This window comes from Octopus bimaculoides, chromosome 3, assembly GCF_046866305.1.
Source record: "Octopus bimaculoides isolate indiv1 chromosome 3, ASM4686630v1, whole genome shotgun sequence".
In the NCBI taxonomy this organism is placed as follows: domain Eukaryota; kingdom Metazoa; phylum Mollusca; class Cephalopoda; order Octopoda; family Octopodidae; genus Octopus; species Octopus bimaculoides.
In genome coordinates this window covers 140,092,540-140,112,849 of record NC_142930.1, presented here as the reverse complement: position 1 = coordinate 140,112,849, position 20,310 = coordinate 140,092,540, and the positions used below count along the sequence as shown (strand labels likewise).

General features: G+C 38.5%; 1 protein-coding gene across 1 annotated transcript in view; it reads right to left on the bottom strand.

Annotated features, from left to right (window-relative positions):
* LOC106876725 (uncharacterized) overlaps nt 1–14,314 on the bottom strand; it is a 21,106-nt gene extending 6,792 nt beyond the window's left edge. Inside the window, exons 1-5 of the mRNA XM_014925401.3 lie at nt 13,624–14,314; nt 12,081–12,187; nt 7,102–7,117; nt 5,957–6,064; nt 4,096–4,177 (exon numbers count right to left, since the gene is read on the bottom strand). Coding sequence (XP_014780887.2) covers nt 4,096–4,177; nt 5,957–6,064; nt 7,102–7,117; nt 12,081–12,187; nt 13,624–13,723 — 413 coding nt within the window. The 5' untranslated portion in view covers nt 13,724–14,314. The remainder of the gene's footprint in view (nt 1–4,095; nt 4,178–5,956; nt 6,065–7,101; nt 7,118–12,080; nt 12,188–13,623) is intronic.
* Between the last annotated feature and the right edge of the window lie 5,996 nt (nt 14,315–20,310).

Sequence of the window (20,310 nt, the reverse complement as noted above, 5' to 3'; positions counted from 1 at the left end):
TTGAGAGAAGAGTTGGGCATAAGAGGAATCAAATGTAGCATGCAAGAGTGAAGACTACGTTGGTTTGGACATGTGATGCATGTGAATGAGGACAGCTGCATAAAGAAAGTGGATGGCACCCACGGAAGAGGGAGACCCAGAAAGATGTGGGATGAAGTGGTAAGGACCAATCTGAGGATGCTGGGCCTCATGAAGGAAATGATAATGGATTGAGATTTCTAGCTATATGAGGTTCTTGAGAAGACCCACCCATGTCAGTGAGTTCTAGAAGCGCTAGGTGTCCCACCCTCACTTAACAGGAAAACTTCTCACACACTCTACCACAACAAACCAAACTACATCTCTACATCTCTTCTCTTCCTCACATTTCCACTTCATGCACTGGACTTACCTCTCACTCCCCATCTACTTACCCCTCCCTACCAGTACATTCTCAAAATATCATTCACACCACAAGACTCCTTTGAATGAACAGCACGTGGAATTTATATCTCCACATAATCTACTTGTAATAACAAAATATGAATTCCTATCAGAATCTACATACCATGGACAAGAAGCATTTCTACCTATTCTACACAGCACATTCCTTGGATAATGGAACTGCAACTGTAACATCCAACAAATATTCATATTTTCATTCTCTTATTTTCCTTTATACTTCCTATATCCATCCTTTTCCAAAATAACTCCTTATATTGAACTCTACTATTTCCCTCTAGTTAGCTCTCTCATATCGTCACTGATGAAGGGATATCCACACAGACTTGGTTTTGTTGTTTCATTTTTTTTAACACACAGACACACAGACACACACACACACACACATGCCACACACACACACACGCGCGCACACACAGAGACACAGACACACACACACACACATATATATATATATACGACGGGCTTCTTTCAGTTTCCGTCTACCAAATCCACTCACAAGGCTTTGGTCGGCCCGAGGCTATAGTAAAAGATACTTGCCCATGGTGCAATGCAGTGGGACTGAACCTGGGACCATGTGGTTGGTAAGCAAGCTACTTACCACACAGCCACTCATTTTTTATGTGACACTAGCACTAGTGAAGTTGCCAAATAACTTGCAAGACAAAAGAAAAAGAAGCACTCCACCCTTAACTAAGTGGGGTTGTAGTAGTAGTGGGTGGGTGGGTGGTTTTATGCCAGATGTTGAGAGGTTAAAGTATGACAGAAGGACAGGCACAGGGATCATACTCTAAAAGAGTTACATGACTACCCTGCATTACATAAGAGTGGAAAAGATAGATACATGGACTCCTTTCAGTTTCCATCTACCAATTCTGCTCACAATAGTGGAAGTGCATGGCTTAGTGGTTAGGGTGTTGGACTCATGATCGTAAGATTGTAGTTTTGATTCCTGTACCGGGTGATGCATTGTGTTCTTGAGCAAAACACTTCATTTTATGTGGCTCCAGTCCACTCAGCAGGTGAAAATGAGTAATCCTGTGATGGACTGGCGCGCTATCCAGGTGAGGAATTTATACACCATGAAACCAAGAAAGTGGCCCTTATGTGTCGGTATGACTTGAGAAGGAAACTTTTAGTCAAAATGAACTGACCTCAGTACTTTTTTCTTTAAGGCCTTGTACTTATTCTTTCTGTCTCTTTGCCAAACCGCTAAGTGATGGGAATGTAAACACACCAACACCAGTTGTCAAGCAGTGGCTGGGGACAAACACAGATACAAAGACACAAAGACACACACACACACACACACACACACACACACACACACACACACACACACACATACCATGAGCTTGTTACAGTTTCCATCTACCAAATCCAATCATGAGGCTTTGGTTAGCCTGTGGACCAAAGAAGACACCTGCCCAAATGCCAGACAGTGGGAATGAACCCAGAACCTTGTGGTTAGGAAGTAAACTTCTTACCACACAGAAGACAAGACTATCTTATTCAGTGTGACTTTTCTTAAAATGGTTGGGTACAAATTGAAGATTCGATTTGCTATTTCTAGAATTCCAGTAACCACTTACAGAGTCTACAATTGGCTCATAAAACTAGATGTGACCTTGAACGACAGTTGGTAACAAAGGAGTTAAATGTATGCTCAGAATCAGAACAGAGTTATGACATTTCCAAAATTTAATATAATATTTTAAAGAGAAAAATGATAATTGCTATGAAGTAAGAGATTAGCTACCAGCAAGATGACACTAGAATGTTGATGTTGTTGTTCTTATTGTTGTTTAGCAGTAGGTCATCCTGATTATAGCAAACTATAATCAGAGGCATACCAATTTCTTATTTTTTTTCTCAGATATTATGTATACTCTTACTCTTTTACTTGTTTCAGTCATTTGACTGCGGCCATGCTGGAGCACCGCCTTTAGTTGAGCAAATCAACCCCAGGACTTATTCTTTGGAAACCTAGTACTTATTCTGTCGGCTTCTTTTGCCGAACCGCTAAGTTACGGGGACATAAACACACCAGCATCGGTTGTCAAGCAATGCTAGGGGGACAAAGACAGACACACAAACACAGACACACACACAAACACAGACACACACACACACACAAGTATATATATATATATATGTATATATATATATATATATTTATAAATATAATTAAGGGATCAGCAAAATATTTGCTTCACCATATACCGAAGTTCAGAAAATAGCAGCTAAAAAAGCTGAGAATCTCACAGATAGCATCACTTGTAACTCACAAAAGTAAAAACAAGAAGAAAAAACAATGAAAAACTAACCAATTCAGATGATTAACAGCAGACGCGTTTCAGGATTATGATTAATAATTAACAATTAATAATCAATTTCCTTCATCAGTACTGTATTCCAGTAGTAAATTTGACTATGCTAGCAAACCCTGCAAGCATGGACGGGTAGTTCCATACCGACACAGATCAGAAAGCACAACCGAATTCACCTCGGTCAGCTAGTCTAACTGTCCCCTCCTCAAGAAATTACCATGTGCGCGACAAGTGATATCGCAGAGAAATCTGCGTATACTAATTTGGAGTGAATAATTATTGCTAGCATAGTCAAATTTACTACTGGAATACAGTACTGATGAAGGAAATTGATTATTAATTGTTAATTATTAATCATAATCCTGAAACGCGTCTGCTGTTAATCATCTGAATTGGTTAGTTTTTCATTGTTTTTTCTTCTTGTTTTTACTTTTGTGAGTTACAAGTGATGCTATCTGTGAGATTCTCAGCTTTTTTAGCTGCTATTTTCTGAACTTCAGTATATGGTGAAGCAAATATTTTGCTGATCCCTTAATTATATTTATAAATATATGAACTTTTGAATAAGTTCTCCACCAATAATGGTGCTTTCATACCGATGGGCTTGGTAAAAATTATTAATTGTTAATTGATTTATTAATTAATAAATTGATAACCCTTTACCCTTTTAATTTGTAATAATATATATATATATATATATATATATATACATATATATACGACAGGCTTCTTTCAGTTTCTGTCTACCAAATCCACTCACAAGGCTTTGGTCAGCTCGAGGCTATAGTAGAAGACACTTGCCCAAGATGCCACGCAGTGGGACTGAACTCGGAACCATGTGGTTGGTAAGCAAGCTACTTACCACACACCCACTCCTGCGCTATAATATCTTGAACTACATTATACAGTGTGTTCTTCCTCACATTTTTTTTTATTTAGGTAAGGAGTGATAAGCAAGAAATTTGACTGTTACTTCTAGCAAGTTAAGCAATCCTCCTGAAGCTGCTTTATGGCTTGTAGAAAGAGATAACTCATAAAGCTACCCAGATACACGGCTAGGAGGGTGAGGTCTACTCCAGGTGGTGCTGTTATGGAGGGAACACTTTTGGGTCTGCTGTATAAGTCTGTATAGGTAGTAGCAGTAACAACAGCAACAACAACAACGGCAACAATAACAGCAGTAATGGAAGGAACACTAGCAGCAACAGAACTAGCACAATGATAACAACAACAACAGCAGCAGCAGCAGCAGCAGCAACAACTACAACAGCAGCAGCAGCAGAAATTAGAAAAAAACAGAAATAAAAACAAAACAAATAATTACTCTTTTTCATCCGCAACAAATTTGGTTTGAAATATTGTTGCCATTTGTACATTTTGGCACATTTTTAAAAGTTCTGAAATGTCTGATGGGTAAAAAAGAAAAGAAATAAGAAAATATCAGATTGAAAAAAATACTAAAAGACAAGATTTTAAAGTTTCACTTCACATCCTCCTGTCACACAACACCCACTTTCCTGATTCTTTTGGTACTTCAACCTGTTAAAGTTATCCCTTTTCTATGCTTACTACCTTCTTTTGCAGCAAATGTGTTTCCTATTTGATCCATCATGGACAACCTAGAGTGGCTGTGTGGTATGTAGCTTGCTTACCAACCACATGGTTCTAGGTTCAGTCCCACTGTGTGGCACCTCGGGCAAGTGTCTTCTACTATAGCCTCAGGCCAACCAAAGCCTTGTGAGTGGATTTGGTAGATGGAAACTGAAAGAAGCCCGTCGTATATATGTATATATATATATATGTATGTGTGTGTATATGTTTGTGTGTCTGTGTTTGTCCCCCCAAACATCGCTTGACAACCGATGCTGGTGTGTTTACGTCCCCGTAACTTAGCGGTTCAGCAAAAGAGACCAATAGAATAAGTTCTAGGCTTACAAAGTCCTGGGGTCGATTTACTTGACTAAAGGCAGTGCTCCAGCATGGCCGCAGTCAAATGACTGAAACAAGTAAAAGAGTAAAGGAGTAATTGTCTTGTCCCCTCACAATCTAAGCCTGAAAAATATTGTGGCTACGAATTCCCCTTTCCTCTTTTGAAGGCATGTAGCCTTGCCTTGTGGTTAGGGTGTTGGGCTCATGATTATCAGGTTGTCAGTTCAATCCTCGGACAGGGCAGTGCACAGTGTTTTTTTTAGTAAAGCATTTCAATTCTCATTGCTCAAATACACTCAACTGAAAATAAGTACCAATTAACCTATGGATTAACTTGTGATGGATTAATGTCTTGCTTAGTAGGGAAGCTTCATACAATCAATCTAAATATCTTAGAGATCCAGATAAACTCTGGTTTCACTAGCCAGTAGACTCAAAACAATTTTAACATCTCCCTCTCATTATATTACAAGGAATATAAGGCAGTGAGTTGGCAAAATCACTAACATGCTGGACAGAATTCTTAGTGGCATTTTGTCTATCTTCATGTTCTGGGTTCAAATTCATGCTTTTGGGGTTGACAAAATAAGAACCAGTTGAGCACAGGGGTTGATGTTATCAGCCACCTCCCTCCCACAAAATTTCAGGCCTTGTGCCTATAGCAGAAAAGATTATAATACAAGGAATAAACCATGCCTTTCTTCCTGCATTTATAGAGGGTGGAGGAGGCGCAATGGCCCAGTGGTTAGGGCAGTGGACTCGCAGTCATAGGATCGCGGTTTCAATTCCCAGACCGGGTGTTGTGAGTGTTTATTGAGCGAAAACACCTAAATCTCCACGAGGCTCTGGCATGGGATGGTGGCGAACCCTGCTGTACTCTTCCACCACAACTTTCTCTCACTCTTACTTTCTGTTGTGCCTGTAATTCAAAGGGTCAACCTTGTCACACTGTGTCACGCTGAATATCCCCGAGAACTACGTTAAGGGTACACGTGTCTGTGGAGTGCTCAGCCACTTGCACGTTAATTTCAAGAGCAGGATGTTCCGTTGATTGGATCAACTGGAACCCTCGACGTCGTAAGCGACAGAGTGCCAACAACAACAACATATAGAGGGTGACTAAAAATGTGTTAATCTCAGTATTTGAGGTTTTATTAAAGAAAAGTTCAACAGTTACCAATGACACCAGTCATCAGAACTAAATACAAATAAATAAATAAATAAAATCTGAAAAATGCAAAAATGTCATGACTTGCCTTTCTCCAGTTTGGTGCATTCTTGTAACTTCTTTTGGGTTTCACACTGATTGAGTTGTTGAGTCAATTCTGACAAAACTCTAAGGTTGGCATCATAGTTCTCTTTGGCTGAATTTCAGAGTAAGAATCAGAATATACCACAATGATAGCATCGTATAGATTTAACTCTTTCAAGTTCAGAATTAATGGTTTCAAATTTTGGCAGAAGGCTAGCAATTTTAAGGAAAATGACAACAGACAGCACTGTCCATAGCCCTGCAATTTTTTATGCAAGTACAGAAAGTAAACACACACACACACACACACACACACACACACACACACACGCACGCACACGCACACGCACACGCACACACACACACACACACACACACACACACACATTTCTAATACAAGCACAAAACCTCATGTTTAAAGGCAGGGAACAATCGATTATAATCAATATCAGTACTTAAATGGAAGCTATATTATCAGCTTCAGAGGATTGAAAGGTTAATTGATCCAAGCAATATTTGGACCCTGAATTTAAAGATATGTAACTAAAATATCACAATGCATCTTGTTGAGTGCTCTACTGATTGTGCCAAACCATTGCAGTCACTTTTACTATTAGTATAAATAACAACAGTAGAATCATACTTCTGAAATAAAATTATGCGAACCGCTAAGTTAAGGGGACGTAAACACACCACCATCGGTTGTCAGGCGATGTTGGGGGACAAACACAGACACACATACATATATATACATATATACGACGGGCTTCTTTCAGTTTCTGTCTACCAAATTTACTCACAAGGCTTTGGTCGGCCCGAGGCTATAGTAGAAGATACTTGCCCAAGGTACCACACAGTGGGACTGAACCTGGAACCATGTGGTTCATTAGCAAGCTACTTACCACACAGCCACTCCTACATCTGAACTGTTATAATATCAAATGTTCCTGATGTTATCTTATTACTCTCCAGCTGTGTATCTTCAACAAGCACTCCATGATATCTCTATTCAATAATCCCTATGACCTGTACACTATGACACTCTTCTCAGACTGTTCTGCGCATGCTCATTTATACTAACTAGTATAGTTCATTTAGCCAATCACGGGGGTGTACAGATTCCCTATACGACAAAAAGAAATACTTTACCTTGATCCAACTGGACCTAGTGGAAAAGAAAATAATAAAATAATTGAAAGTTTTCAAATTTGCAGGTGAGATAAATAATTACTCAACATACATACTCTCTCTCTCTCTCTCTCTCTCTCTCGCTTTCCCTCTAACTTTACTCTTTCTGTACTGCCACCCTTTCTCTCTTTCTCCTTTGGCCACCTCTACTTTCGCCCATCACCCACTCTTGTCCCTGTTCACCCCTGCTTTTGATCATCACTTCACTCTCATCTACATCCTAATAAATCTGTCTCTTCCTATCTTGCTCTTTTCCCTTTCACCCAATCATTCTAGCTTTTCTGCTGGCATTGCTCAGCAGAGAAGTAGTTGGGTTGTGAGGTACCTGTAGTCATGCCCAATCAAGGGCTTAGCAATCTTTCTTGCATTGGTGCCACAAGAAAATGCATCCAGTACACTCTGTAAAAGCAGTTAGTGATAGGAAGGACATCCAGCCATAGAAACCAAGCTAATGGACATGTGACTCCCACTAAGAAATGGCTTGCACCATGATGAATAATCCAACTCATGTCAACATAAAAGCCTGCTCTGTGTGTGTGTGTGTGTGTGTGTGTGTGTGTGTGTGTGTGTGTGTGTGTGTGTGTGTGTGTGTGTGTGTGTGTGTGTGTGTGTGTGTGTGTGTGTGTGTGTGTGTGTATGTCTCTCTCTCTCTCTTTTATCTTTTATTCAGTCATTGGACCATGGTTATGCTGGAGTGCTGTCCTGAGAAAACGTCAAACAATGCCTCATGAGACTTGAACCTGTATCTCCTACAGACATGACAGATGTTCTACTATTGTACTAAAGGGCCTCATACAGATCTATCAAGCAAATCAATTGTGCTCAATCTTTGAAATCAATTAGATTGAAAGTTCTCCAGTTCTTTACATATTTTGAACCATTGTTACTTCTGACCATGTTGGTTCACCATGAAAGATGATACTTCAGTTCAAAAATTTCGTTTTTCCTCCATCTCTTTTGTGGCTGCTTCTCCACGACAGCTTGAATGGAATAATTTAGTGTTTTGTGAATTTGGTTATTTACATATAAAGTATACTGAACGAATAACATTTATAGCTTGGTACCTCTCATTCTGTTTATCATTCAACTGAAAGTGAAACAGGAGAATCCGAGGGAAAATAATGGTCTGTGTTGGTAAATAATAGAAAGTACAAACAGATCATGAACTGAATCTGAAATGTCAAACCTATCAGCTGCCTTATGGCATGCTTACTTATTCCCAGTAGTTAAGATAGTGTCAATACATTTATTGAATGTAGGGATCATAGAAAAGCTATCTAGAATCAAGAAAAAATCTTAGGGCAGCGGACTCGCAGTCGTAGGATCGCAGTTTCAATTCCCAGACAGGGTGTTGCGAGTGTTTATTGAGCGAAAACACCTAATGCTCCACGAGGCTCCGGCAGGGGATGGTGGCGAACCCTGCTGTACTCTTCCACCACAACTGTCTCTCACTCTTACTTCCTGTAATTCAAAGGGTCAGCCTTGTCACACTGTGTTACGCTGAATATCCCCGAGAACTACATTAAGGGTACACGTGTCTGTGGAGTGCTCAGCCACTTGCACGTTAATTTCACGAGCAGGCTGTTCCGTTGATCGGATCAACTGGAACCCTCGACGTCATAAGCGATGGAGTGCCAACATACATATATTCAATGCAGGGAACATCACAAAGCTAATGAGAAATAATTTATATAGTAAGACGACAAACAAGAAGATAGACAGACAGACAGGTATGCAAATAGACAAACACGCATATAGACAGACAGGCAGATAGACAGGTAGGCAGATAGACAGGCAGGTAGATAGACAGGCAGGCAGAAAGACAGACAGATAATCAAGTCAGTGTTAATACAACAAATTCAGGGATTAATTCATTTGAACACGTTAACTGGAATTAGGCACAGGCATTGCCGTGTGGTAAAATGTTTGCTTTCCAGCCACATGGTTCTGGGTTCAGGCCCACTGTGTGGCACCTTGGACAAATGTCTTCCACTATAGCTTTATGAGTGGATTTGGTAGATGAAAACTGAGAAAAGACTGTTATATATATATATATGGGAGAAATTACGAAAAAACAACAGACGAAGACAGGTGGTGTAAACAACAAATGAATGTATTAGTATAACGCTTGGAAATAGAGAAAGTCTTTAACATTTCGAGCCTACGCTCTTCAACAGAAAGGAACACAGAAAGAAACAAGGAGAGAAAAAAAATATAAGTGTAGTGGTCAGTGATCTATCCATCATCATCATTTAATGTCCGCCTTCCATGCTGGCATATGACATGGGTAGAATTATGTAAAGTTAGTACTCATGAGCTTCAGGTTAATTGTCTAACTCAGGGTTCCTCAACCACTAAGCTGCAGACCAGTACCAAGCCATGAATCATTTATTACCAGGCTGCACAGAAAGTATAAAACTTTAAAAATTTTATTTCTACTTTATTGACTATCACAGTCTGCAGAGTGTTTTTGCATTATATATGTATATAGTATATATAATATATATATGCAATAATTAAATTATATATTACACCTTTATTGTGTTTTGTTATGCACATGGTCCCCTCGGTGGAAATATCGTCTTGCATGAAATCTATGGTGCAAAAAAGGGTTTGGGAACTGCTGCTCTACCTCATTAATCCTTCAGCATTTAAACTGGCCACATCCAGCCCAAATATTCTACCAGATTTGGCCTTTCACACTTAATATTTTAAAAATAAGGAATCTTTTATCTTTCACTTGTTTCAGTCATTTGACTGTGGCCATGCTGGGGCACCGCCTTGAAGAATTTTTAGTTGAATGAATCAACCCCAGTACTTAAGTTTTCTTTTGCTAAGCCTTGTACTTATTCTATCAGTTCTTTTGCTGAACTGCTAAATTACAATGAAAACACACCAACACTGGTTATCAAGCAGTGGTGGAGGACACACACACACACGTGCGCGTGCACACACACACACACATACACGTGCGCGCGCGCACACACACTCACACACACACACACGCAAACATATATGATGGATTTCTTCCAGTTTCCACCTACCAAATCCACTCACAAGGCTTTGGTTGGCCCAAAGCTATAGTAGAAGGCATTTGGCCAAGGTTGCCATGCAGTGGGACTAATCCCGAAACCATGTCGTTGGGAAGCAAGCTTCTTACCACACATTATTGAAATCTCAATAATGCATGATAACTTCAAAATAATGTGAATAGACGCAGGCATGGCTGTGTGGTAAGAAGCTTGCTACCCAACCACATGGTTCTGAGTTCCCTCCCATGGTTCTGAGTTCCCTCCCGCATGGTACCTTGGGCAAGTGTCTTCTACTATAGTCTCAGGTTGACCAAACCCTTTGTGAGTGGATTTGGTAGACGGAAACTGAAAAAAGCCAGTTGTACATATAATATATATTGGGGGCACGGCGGTGCATCAGCATGGCCACAGCTCTAAGCTGAAACTATAAACAATATATAATATATATATATATATATATATATATATATATATATATATATATATGTATGTATGTATGTATGCATGTATGTATGTATGTATGCATTTATGTTTGTCCCCTATCATCATTTGACAACTGATGCTGGTATGTTTATGTCCCCTTAACTTAGCAGCTCGGCAAAAGTAACCAATAGAATAAGTACTAGGCTTACAACGAATAAGTCATGGGGTTGATTTGTTCAACTAAAACCCTTTGTGGCAGTGCTCCAGCATGGCCAAAGTCAAATAACTGAAACAAGTAAAAGAATAAAAGAGTAAATAAGCATCGCATTTGACAGTGTGAGAATGAATAACAAACTTCCTTTTTTTTTTCAAAAAAATAAGCCACAGCAACAACAACAAAAACAATATCAATATGCTCTGTTTGTTTTATATTTGATATTCTATGAGTTTAATTCTTTATGGGAACACACCCCACTATTGTTGATTTTTTTTGTTTGCTAGTTTGAGAAAATTAAGAGCATGTCATGCACATTGTTCTGAACTCCTGATAAACAAAGTTAAATGTCAGCCAAACACAAATGTTCGTCTTTGCTCGACACAAAATAGAAATGTTGAATTTAAATGTAGGGAAAATCAAAATAGCAATTGTGGAGATTTTTTTTTCAACTAAACAATATATATAAAAATGAGGATGTAAGTGTGAAAGGAAAGGAGGTAATGGTGTAAACTGACACTGTAGTTTTTAGAGCAATTTAGCAGACACAATGTTGACATTGCCAACACTTGAATGTTTTCGTACAAGCAATAAAGTGAATATAAAAGAAAAAAAATGAAGTTAGGGAGAAGGGGGGGGGAGAAGAAGAAGAAGAAGCAGAGGAGAAGGAGAATGAAAAAGAAGAAGCGGAGGAGGAGAAAGAAGAAGAAAAAGAAGAAGCAGAGGAGGAGGAGGAGGAGGAGGAAGAAAAAGAAGAAAAAGAAGAAGCAGAGGAGAAGAAGCGGAGGAGGAGGAGGAGGAGGAGGAAGAAAAAGAAGAAGCGGAGGAGGAGAAAGAAGAAGCAGAGGAAGAGGAGGAGGAGGAGGAAGAAAAAGAAGAAAAAGAAGAAGAAAAAAAAGAAGCGGAAGAGGAGAAAGAAGAAGAAGAAGAAGAAGAAGAAGAAGAGGAGAAAGAAGAAGAAGTTTTAGTTTTCAACTATAGTTTCATTCAGTTGTGTTGTGGAAAGCTGTTATTGGACAGGACAGGTCACCATTTACTTGTTTGAATACAAGGAAGAAAACTTTGGATAACATCATTATGCAAGCAGACATATGACCAAAGACATTCTGGTGACACCAATTCTGTTATTTTGTGCCTCATATTGAGTCTCCTGTGTGGAAAGAGGATGCTAAACGATGATGATGATGATGACGATGATGCTGCTACTGCTGCTGCTGCTGATGATGATGATGACCAATAAACCAAATACTGAAACCACATAAGAAAATTACCTTCAAGTTCTCCGATGTCTGCTTCTGGTTTCTTAATTTCAAAGTCTGTCCTTTATGTATGTTAGACAATTCTCTTACAACTCCAGGTAGTGCCCATCTCCCTAAAGCTAAAATATAAAAAAAGTAAAAATAAAATGTTTATTTTCTGAGATTGAATTATATAAATCACACAGAATGTCATCACTTTGCAAATTATTAAGACAAAAAAGCAAGCAGATTTACAAGTGTCAGCTGGGAAGTTCATTGGATGATCAAGATACTCTCATGGAATGTGACTAAATGAGGTTTATTTTTCAACATAGTCCCCTTTGTGGTCCACACACTTCTTCTATCAGTGTTGCAATGCTTGGATCTAATTGGTGCAAAAGCTTTCATCCTGTTGGTCAAAAAGGTCATCAACATCATTGCGATACTGGTTCCCAGCCAAGTGTTTAAAACAGCAGGTTTGTATCATTATCATCATCAACACCATCATTTAATGTCTGTTTTCCATGGTGGCATGGGTTGGATGGTTTCACAGAAGTTGGCAAGTCAGAAGACTGTGTCAAGATCAGTTGTCTGTTTTGGCATGGTTTCTACAGTTGGGTGCCCTTCTTTATGCCAACCAATTTACAGAGTATACTGGGTGCTTTTAGCATGGCACAAGCACCGGTGAGATCACGACATCACACACACGCACACGCACACACACACACACACACACACACACACACACATAAACACATGCGTACACTTATACGAGGGATGCTGAAAAGTTCCTAGCATTAAGGTTCTCATGAAAAGCTGGTTTGGAGGCCTCACCTTCCAAGTTCTTTTTCAGGGCTTAGAAAAACTGAAGGACCACTGCAATTGATATGCAAATTTGAGTGAATCTGTGAATCCTCCTGTATTTTCTTTTACCCAAAACCAGGAACTTTTCAGCACCCACTCAAATTCGATGACTGGCACCTGTGCCAGTGGAGCGCTAAGAGCACCGTCTGAGTGTGATCATTGCCAGAGCAGCTGTCTGGCGTCCGTGCCAGTGGCACATAAAAGCACCCACTACACTCTCGGAGTGGTTGGTGTTTCGAAACCCGGGCATTGTGTGTGTTTATTGAGCGAAAACACCTAAAAGCTCCACAAGGCTCCGGCAAGGGGTGGTGGCGACCCCTTTTGTACTCTTTCACCCCAACTTTCTTCCTGTTTCTTGAGTAACGCTGCGATGGACTGGCGTCCCGTCCAGCTGAAGGGGTGGGGAACACATACGCCATAGAAACCGGGAAACCGGGCCCATGAGTCTGGATAGGCTTTGAAAGGGCGCATAATAAATAATAAATATAGGCAAATTGAAAGTGAAAAATATATGTATTTTTAATTTTCGATAAATGTAAATAGACACACACATAAATATGTATTATGTGAGTGAGTCTTTGAGTTTGTTCTCCTCCACCACCACTTGACAAATGGTGTTGGTTCGTTTACATTCCCTATAGAATAATTACTGAGGTCCCAGCATTTCCACAGTCCAAATGATAAAAAATATAAAATGTATGAAAAATATTACCTGGAGAAGTTGTTGTATCTTTTGATATTTGCATTGAATGGTTATTATCAGCATATGGATCCACTGAATTACAAATGGAAAAAATATAATGTTGTTGCATACATTAAGATGAACATTTTCAAATATGTATGTGTTACTCTCTCTCTCCCTCTCCCTCCCCCTCTCTCTCTCTCCGTGTGTGCATATATTTATCTGTTTGTAATACATACATAATATACAATAAGTATATGAATGTTGTGTGAGTGTGTGTGTGCATACGTGTATGTCATCATCATCATCATTTAACATCCGTTTTCTTTACTGGCATGGGTTGGACAGTTTGACACAAGCTGGCCGGCTGGAGACACCAGCCAGAAGGAATCTTTTCCTCATCCGCTGCTCCTTTGTCAACCTTTCAATAGACGTCTTTCGGCCTTTATACGTTACTCTAGTTTGACCCATCCTCAAATATTACATCCAGGCCTCAAACCCATATCTCCAGAAAGACACTCAGCACCTGGAATGGGTTCAGCGCTTAGCCACCTGAATGGTTGCGGGCTTGTCTGAGCTGACGTATGAGGAACGTCCCCAACGGCTGAAATTACCTTCACTTGAACAACAGAGGATGTGGAGAGATCTCATCCTGGCTTTCAACATCTTCAATGGGAATGTAAACCTACCATTTGTGGAGTTTTTCACCCCTGTGGAGTTTTTCAACCTGGTGCAGCTCCCCAGGGCAAACTGTTTCAGAGATATTCGCATCAGTAAATATGAAGAATCTTACTGAAACACATATGGCCTTCCATTGCATACACTGTCTATCCAGCGCTTAACACTTATTTCCAGGACCTCGATGTAGCAGAGTTAACTCTAAGGCCTTGTGGAAAGAAGTAAGGAGGCATCACATGTCCTTCATTGCTGACCACTCTTAAAACTATGACAGTTGCAAGAAATTTTTTATGCATAACACTTGGAATTTCAGAAGGGTCTTCACATAACCATCTGTTATTTCCTCTGTTAACTTTTTGATCTTGATCGAAGTTTTTCTCATTTGAGAAAAACTAAATCAAATCTTTTTCTGATGGATTTTTCAGTTTAAGAGCCTTTTAGATCTGATGTAGTGATTTTCTTTTGTTTTTTCCCCAAAATTGACCTTTCCTTATCATGGACAACATTTCTAACTGTTCCGTCTGACACATGGAGGTCTTTTGCAATTGACTTCATGGACTTTCTAGGATTGTAATCAATGGTCTGTTGAACTTGTTAGATAAATTCAGGTATTCTGATGATTTCAGAGCGTTTAGAATGTTTTTTATGCTTTGATACTGGTGATACGTTTCCATCTTCAGTCTCTAGCTCCTTACAAACTTTGTAGGCGAAAAATCTGGCAACTTTTAAAAATCGAGATATTTCTAAATCGCTACGCTCAGCCTTTATAACCACAATAACAGCATGCCTCTTCATTTCATGAGTAAGCTGAGTGTCTGCCATTATTATTTTCTTGTGTGGTAAGTAGCTTGCTTACCAACCACATGGTTCTGGGTTCAGTCCCACTGTGTGGCACCTTGGGCAAGTGTCTTCTACTATAGCCTCGGGCCGACCAAAGCCTTGTGAGTGGATTTGGTAGATGGAAACTGAAAGAAGCCTGTTGTATATTTATATATATATATATGTGTGTGTGTTTGTGTGTATGTGTTTGTCCCCCCAACATCATTTGACAACTGATGCTGGTGTGTTTATGTCCCCGTAACTTAGCGGTTCGGCAAAAGAGGCCGATAGAATAAGTACTAGGCTTACAAAGAATAAGTCCTGGGGTCGTTTTGGTCGACTAAAGGTGGTGCTCCAGCATGGCCACAGTCAAATGACTGAAACAGGTAAAAGAGAGTTAGCAAAAAATGCAACAATGACCCAAAAAAGGTATCTCCTCAAATACCTTACACACCCTGTATATATATATCAAAGATCAAAGGTCCTTCCCAAGCCATAGACTCATAAATCTGGTTTCCGAGATTCTGTGGCATATCTATTCCCTCCTGGATGGGACACACTGGCCAATCATAGGATTACTCATTTTGGCCAGCTGAGTGAACTGAAGCAATGTCGAATGAAGTGTTTTGCTTAAGAACACAATGCATTGCCTGATCCAGGAACTGAAACCACACTCTTACGATCATGAATGTAGACACCCAAACTACTAAGCCACATGCCTGAGCACATTCATGCACACACACATATTTTATACATTTATATACATACACACACATATATATATATATATATATATATATATATATATATATGTATATATACAAACATACATATGTGTGTGTGTGTGTGTGTGTGTGTGTGTGTGTACACATACATATAACTGGATGACCTTCCTGCAAATTATCTTCAATATATAAAAGAGAAGGAATCTATTTTGGCAAAAAATCAAACTGAATCAATCATAACTACCTTTCAAAGATTTACATCCCATTGTATTATATTAGATAATATGGTCCTAGACTTTCCTTTTTACATTAATATATATTAAGAAATTAAGTCAAAGATTGAACATGCCAAGGTTGCTTTTGATGAGATCAAAATAGTGTTGAATAAATGGTTATCAATAAAAGTCTTAAAAGCATACATAGAATTCGTCCTTACATATGATGGTATGACCTGTTTAATCCATGTATATGTTTGATCAGAGAAAACCTATGACCAAAGACTTGCTAATCATGGCCATCCAAAGTGTTTACAAACACATCGTATAATCTATCGAATTAGATTACACAATGTGGTAACTCATTTTTTTTAGACAATAAAATATGATTTGAGGGAGATTTGGCAGAATAAGTGACCACATTGAGCCTTGTTGTGTTGTAAGTGCATCATTTTTGTTTAATCTTAAGCAGTGTTTATTTTATCCACAGTGAAAATTTGATCAATTGAATCTTTTTATTCAAAGAGATTTTAGTCCTTTACTACCAAATTAGTGAGGAACCTAGTGGTGAACTGTATCACTACAAGATTATACATTTATTTATGATTTTTATCATATGATTTAATAAAAAAAGCATGTATTAGTATTGACCTGTAAAGCCCGTTAAGCGTTACTACATAGTTCAATTATGATTACTTTCTAAGTGATTGACTTGAATTAATGAATGACTATGTCAATCCTCATGCTGAGGGTCAGGGGCCTCAGACATAGCCACCACTCCTCAACGTTTACAACACTCTCGTGCTGCGGCCGTACACCATGCCAGGTTCACTCCAACCAGTCTTTGATGTCATCGCTCTGTTCACCTAGATCCTGAGGATGTAATTAGCAGTTGTAGTCTGATTAAGTGACCAAAAATATTGCAGTTTTCGTTATCTGACTATCGTCACAAATTTTCATCTCATAGTTTGACGGTGATGCTAAAAAATTGACTGCATAACATTCAGAATAATTAGAATTCCAACTAAGGCCCTCGTATTTATTTTTTTCTGACACAGTATATCTATGACTACATAATCCAAAGTATTTTCCCACTTTTAGGGTTGCGCGAATATGATTTCAAAGATAATCTGGTGCTATTTCTAGCAGGTGGAAGACTACATATAGACGAATCCAGGTAAAAAAAATTCACGGAAACAAAGTCACAAGGGCTTTGTCCGGGGATGGTGGTGGTGTCCGAGGGATTTTGTACTAGGAGTTTTGTCCAGATCCCATAAATCAATTGTACCTTTTTTTCCCCGTGACTTTATTACCAGCCTCCATAAGTTAATTGTGACTTTTTTTCCTAGCCAAAATTGTGACTTTATAACTGACTTTTTTCCTGTGATTTTATTACTGGTCACTGATAAGGACACCTTCATTTAAAGCTTGTTGCATTGTTATTAAGGGCTACGTATGTTTTTCTAGTAACATTGTACAATATCACGGACAAAGATGGGATTGTTTCTCCATTCAACTTTCTTCACTAATTCTGGTTGAGTTAAGTCAAATATTATGCCGTAATTGCTTAAAAACAGAGACCAGGGAATATTGGTTGTAATCAAGCGTAACCAAAATTATAGGATGAAGTTTGTGATTTTGTATGCTATAATCTGACGTTTAGAGACTGAGACGTCTGAGAGAGAAAAAACTAAATCTATAAATCTCTCTCTTTAATGAGTCTTACTGAACTGTCAGGTTCTTCCTTTCACAGCAATATACAGAGTTATCCAAACTCGAACTTCCCAACATTAATTATTTAGCTTTGAAACCGCACAAGAAAGTGAGTTGTTTTTTAATCCCCACCCCCCATGTCAGCTGTGACTGATGTGTTCCACCTATGACCATCCTATTTTATTTTCCGGCAATGTATCAAGGTTTACGTTATTCAATGTCCTTTTCTTTTAAGGCAGCAGAAAAATTTGATTGCTATTTCCAGCAGATCTAGCGATCGCATAGAAGTTCTCACTCGGCGCCAGTAATTGAGTGTTAAATACTAAGTGTTGAGTTGAACTTTGGTCACACTGTAAATATCATTTCGCTTGCTTTCGTAAACTATCTGAATACATTAGTTATATTGATAAAATGTATGTATTTTGACCGCAAAATTTCCACTGAAAGATGAAGACAAATCAAGAGTCTATCTTTTTAGATCATTCGTCGAATGTTTAACACTTCTGATAAAAGGTAAAGTTCATCCTTTCAATAGACTTGGAGCAGTAAAGCAAAAATTAGAGAAGAAACTGTTTCGACATTTCTTTTGTATAAAACATTGTAAAATATAATTAAAAATGTTTACCAAAGCAAAGTTTTAAGTCAAAATAATTTTAAGAACAAAATTAAACTATTATTTTAGCGTAAATTATACAAATAAATGTTACGAGAATCTAAACTCACTCATATTTCTGTTATCGTCTGTTTCTCAATGAATTATTTTGGAAATAAGGGAGATAACTTAGTTTTAAGATACGCAGAGTTATTTTCCATGATACCATTTATATATTTTAAAAGTGTTTCAGTTTGTAAGATCCATATTTCAAACGGAAACAAAGATCATCATCATCATCGTTTAACGTCCGCTTTCCATGCTAACATGGGTTGGAAGATTTGCCTGAGGACTGGTAAACCAGATGGCTACACCAGGCTCCAATCTAATTTGGCAGAGTTTCTACAGCTGGATGCCCTTCCTAACACCAACCACTCCGAGAGTGTAGTGGGTGCTGTTACGTGCCAGTAATCAATGTGGCTAATTACTCAGATACCATCCTCACAAAAACAATCGTCAAGTTGATGCTAATATAGTATGCATCAAACTGGTTTCGATCTCCACATTTTTCAAAATAAATTAACTCTCATGTGAACCTTGTGGTATACTTAAGCAATTTAATTCCTAGTTGTAATTACTTCACTTCATTAATATCACTAATATTTTCGTTCAAATTTTCATGGTTGAAGCTTTATTTACTTTAGCAGCCATTTATTTTTTATTCGTTTTTTTCAGTTTCCTACAACTTTACCAGTCAGCAAGAAGTTTTATTTTTTATTTTATTTATTTAGTTAGATAAATTTGAGCAAGCCTTGATGCTGAGCACAAAGTAGTTACCGAAATAAAGTAAGACCTTGGTGTTTGTCTGTGGAATGTGGTTCTGGCTATGTTAAGGATGAGCTCTCAATAAGGTTGCTCCTTGGTGAGAGTGAAGCTTAAGATTTAGAATGAGCTGAGTACTGCTCATGCTTGATGGCTACAAGGATGAGCTATGATTGTTTATTATCATGGTCAATTGACCTGTTAGATATAATAGCAAATTATACCTTAAATCACACCCTACAATCTAAAAAGGAAGGATGCATTAGATAATGCAATTCTAAACAAATTGGATGGTTATGCATGGAATACCTTTGATAATAGGTCTTTTTGATCAGGTTTAGCCTGAAGCAAAAAGAACAACAACATTTATATATGCTTCAAACAGCTCACCTTTTGAGCAGATGGAGAGCTTGGTGTGTTTAGGGTGGGAGAAGTTTAGGTATAAGTGTGAATGTTTGTTTGTAGTGGATGGGGGTGGTGAGAGTGAAGTGATGAATGCTGACTGAAATATTTATAAAGGCGACTGAGGTGTCAGAAATAGTGCAGGAGAAGTGGAGGGCAGGATGGAAAGGTTTGACAGCCAATAAAGCATATATCAGAAAAGAAGCACACTCTAAAGAATAGAGCAGTATTACAGCAAAAATTAAAATTTTGGACAGAGTTACCAAAGGTTTCGTATCCACAAAGCCAAAGCCTTATAGACAGCTCGACAGACTCTATTCAAAGACAAGAAATTTTAGCTTTCTACATCGCGGACGTAACGAAACGCACAGAAATCGAGATATGTCTTAACATATAAAACATTAATGAGGACGGGTTGTCTCCCCTGAACCAGAGGCTAGAACAATCCTTATAGATCCGAAAAAGCCTAACCAGCAAACGGGAAGATTCAGATTGTATGTATGTGCGTGGATATATATCAAAAGCTGTTTTTTTTTGTTTTCAACCCCTGATCAATCAAAAATATTTATTCCATTCCAGATATGAACATCCCTTCTCTTTCCAACATATAAGACTACATGATGTGATTTGTGAGAGATTTAGCGGATATTTCACGAAGACCAAGTAACTCTGTAGAGGAGGCTTCTGTTGTTTCGAGTTGGTGAAAGTCGTTCTAATCATGATTATGTAATGCTAAAAAGGTAAAGACAGA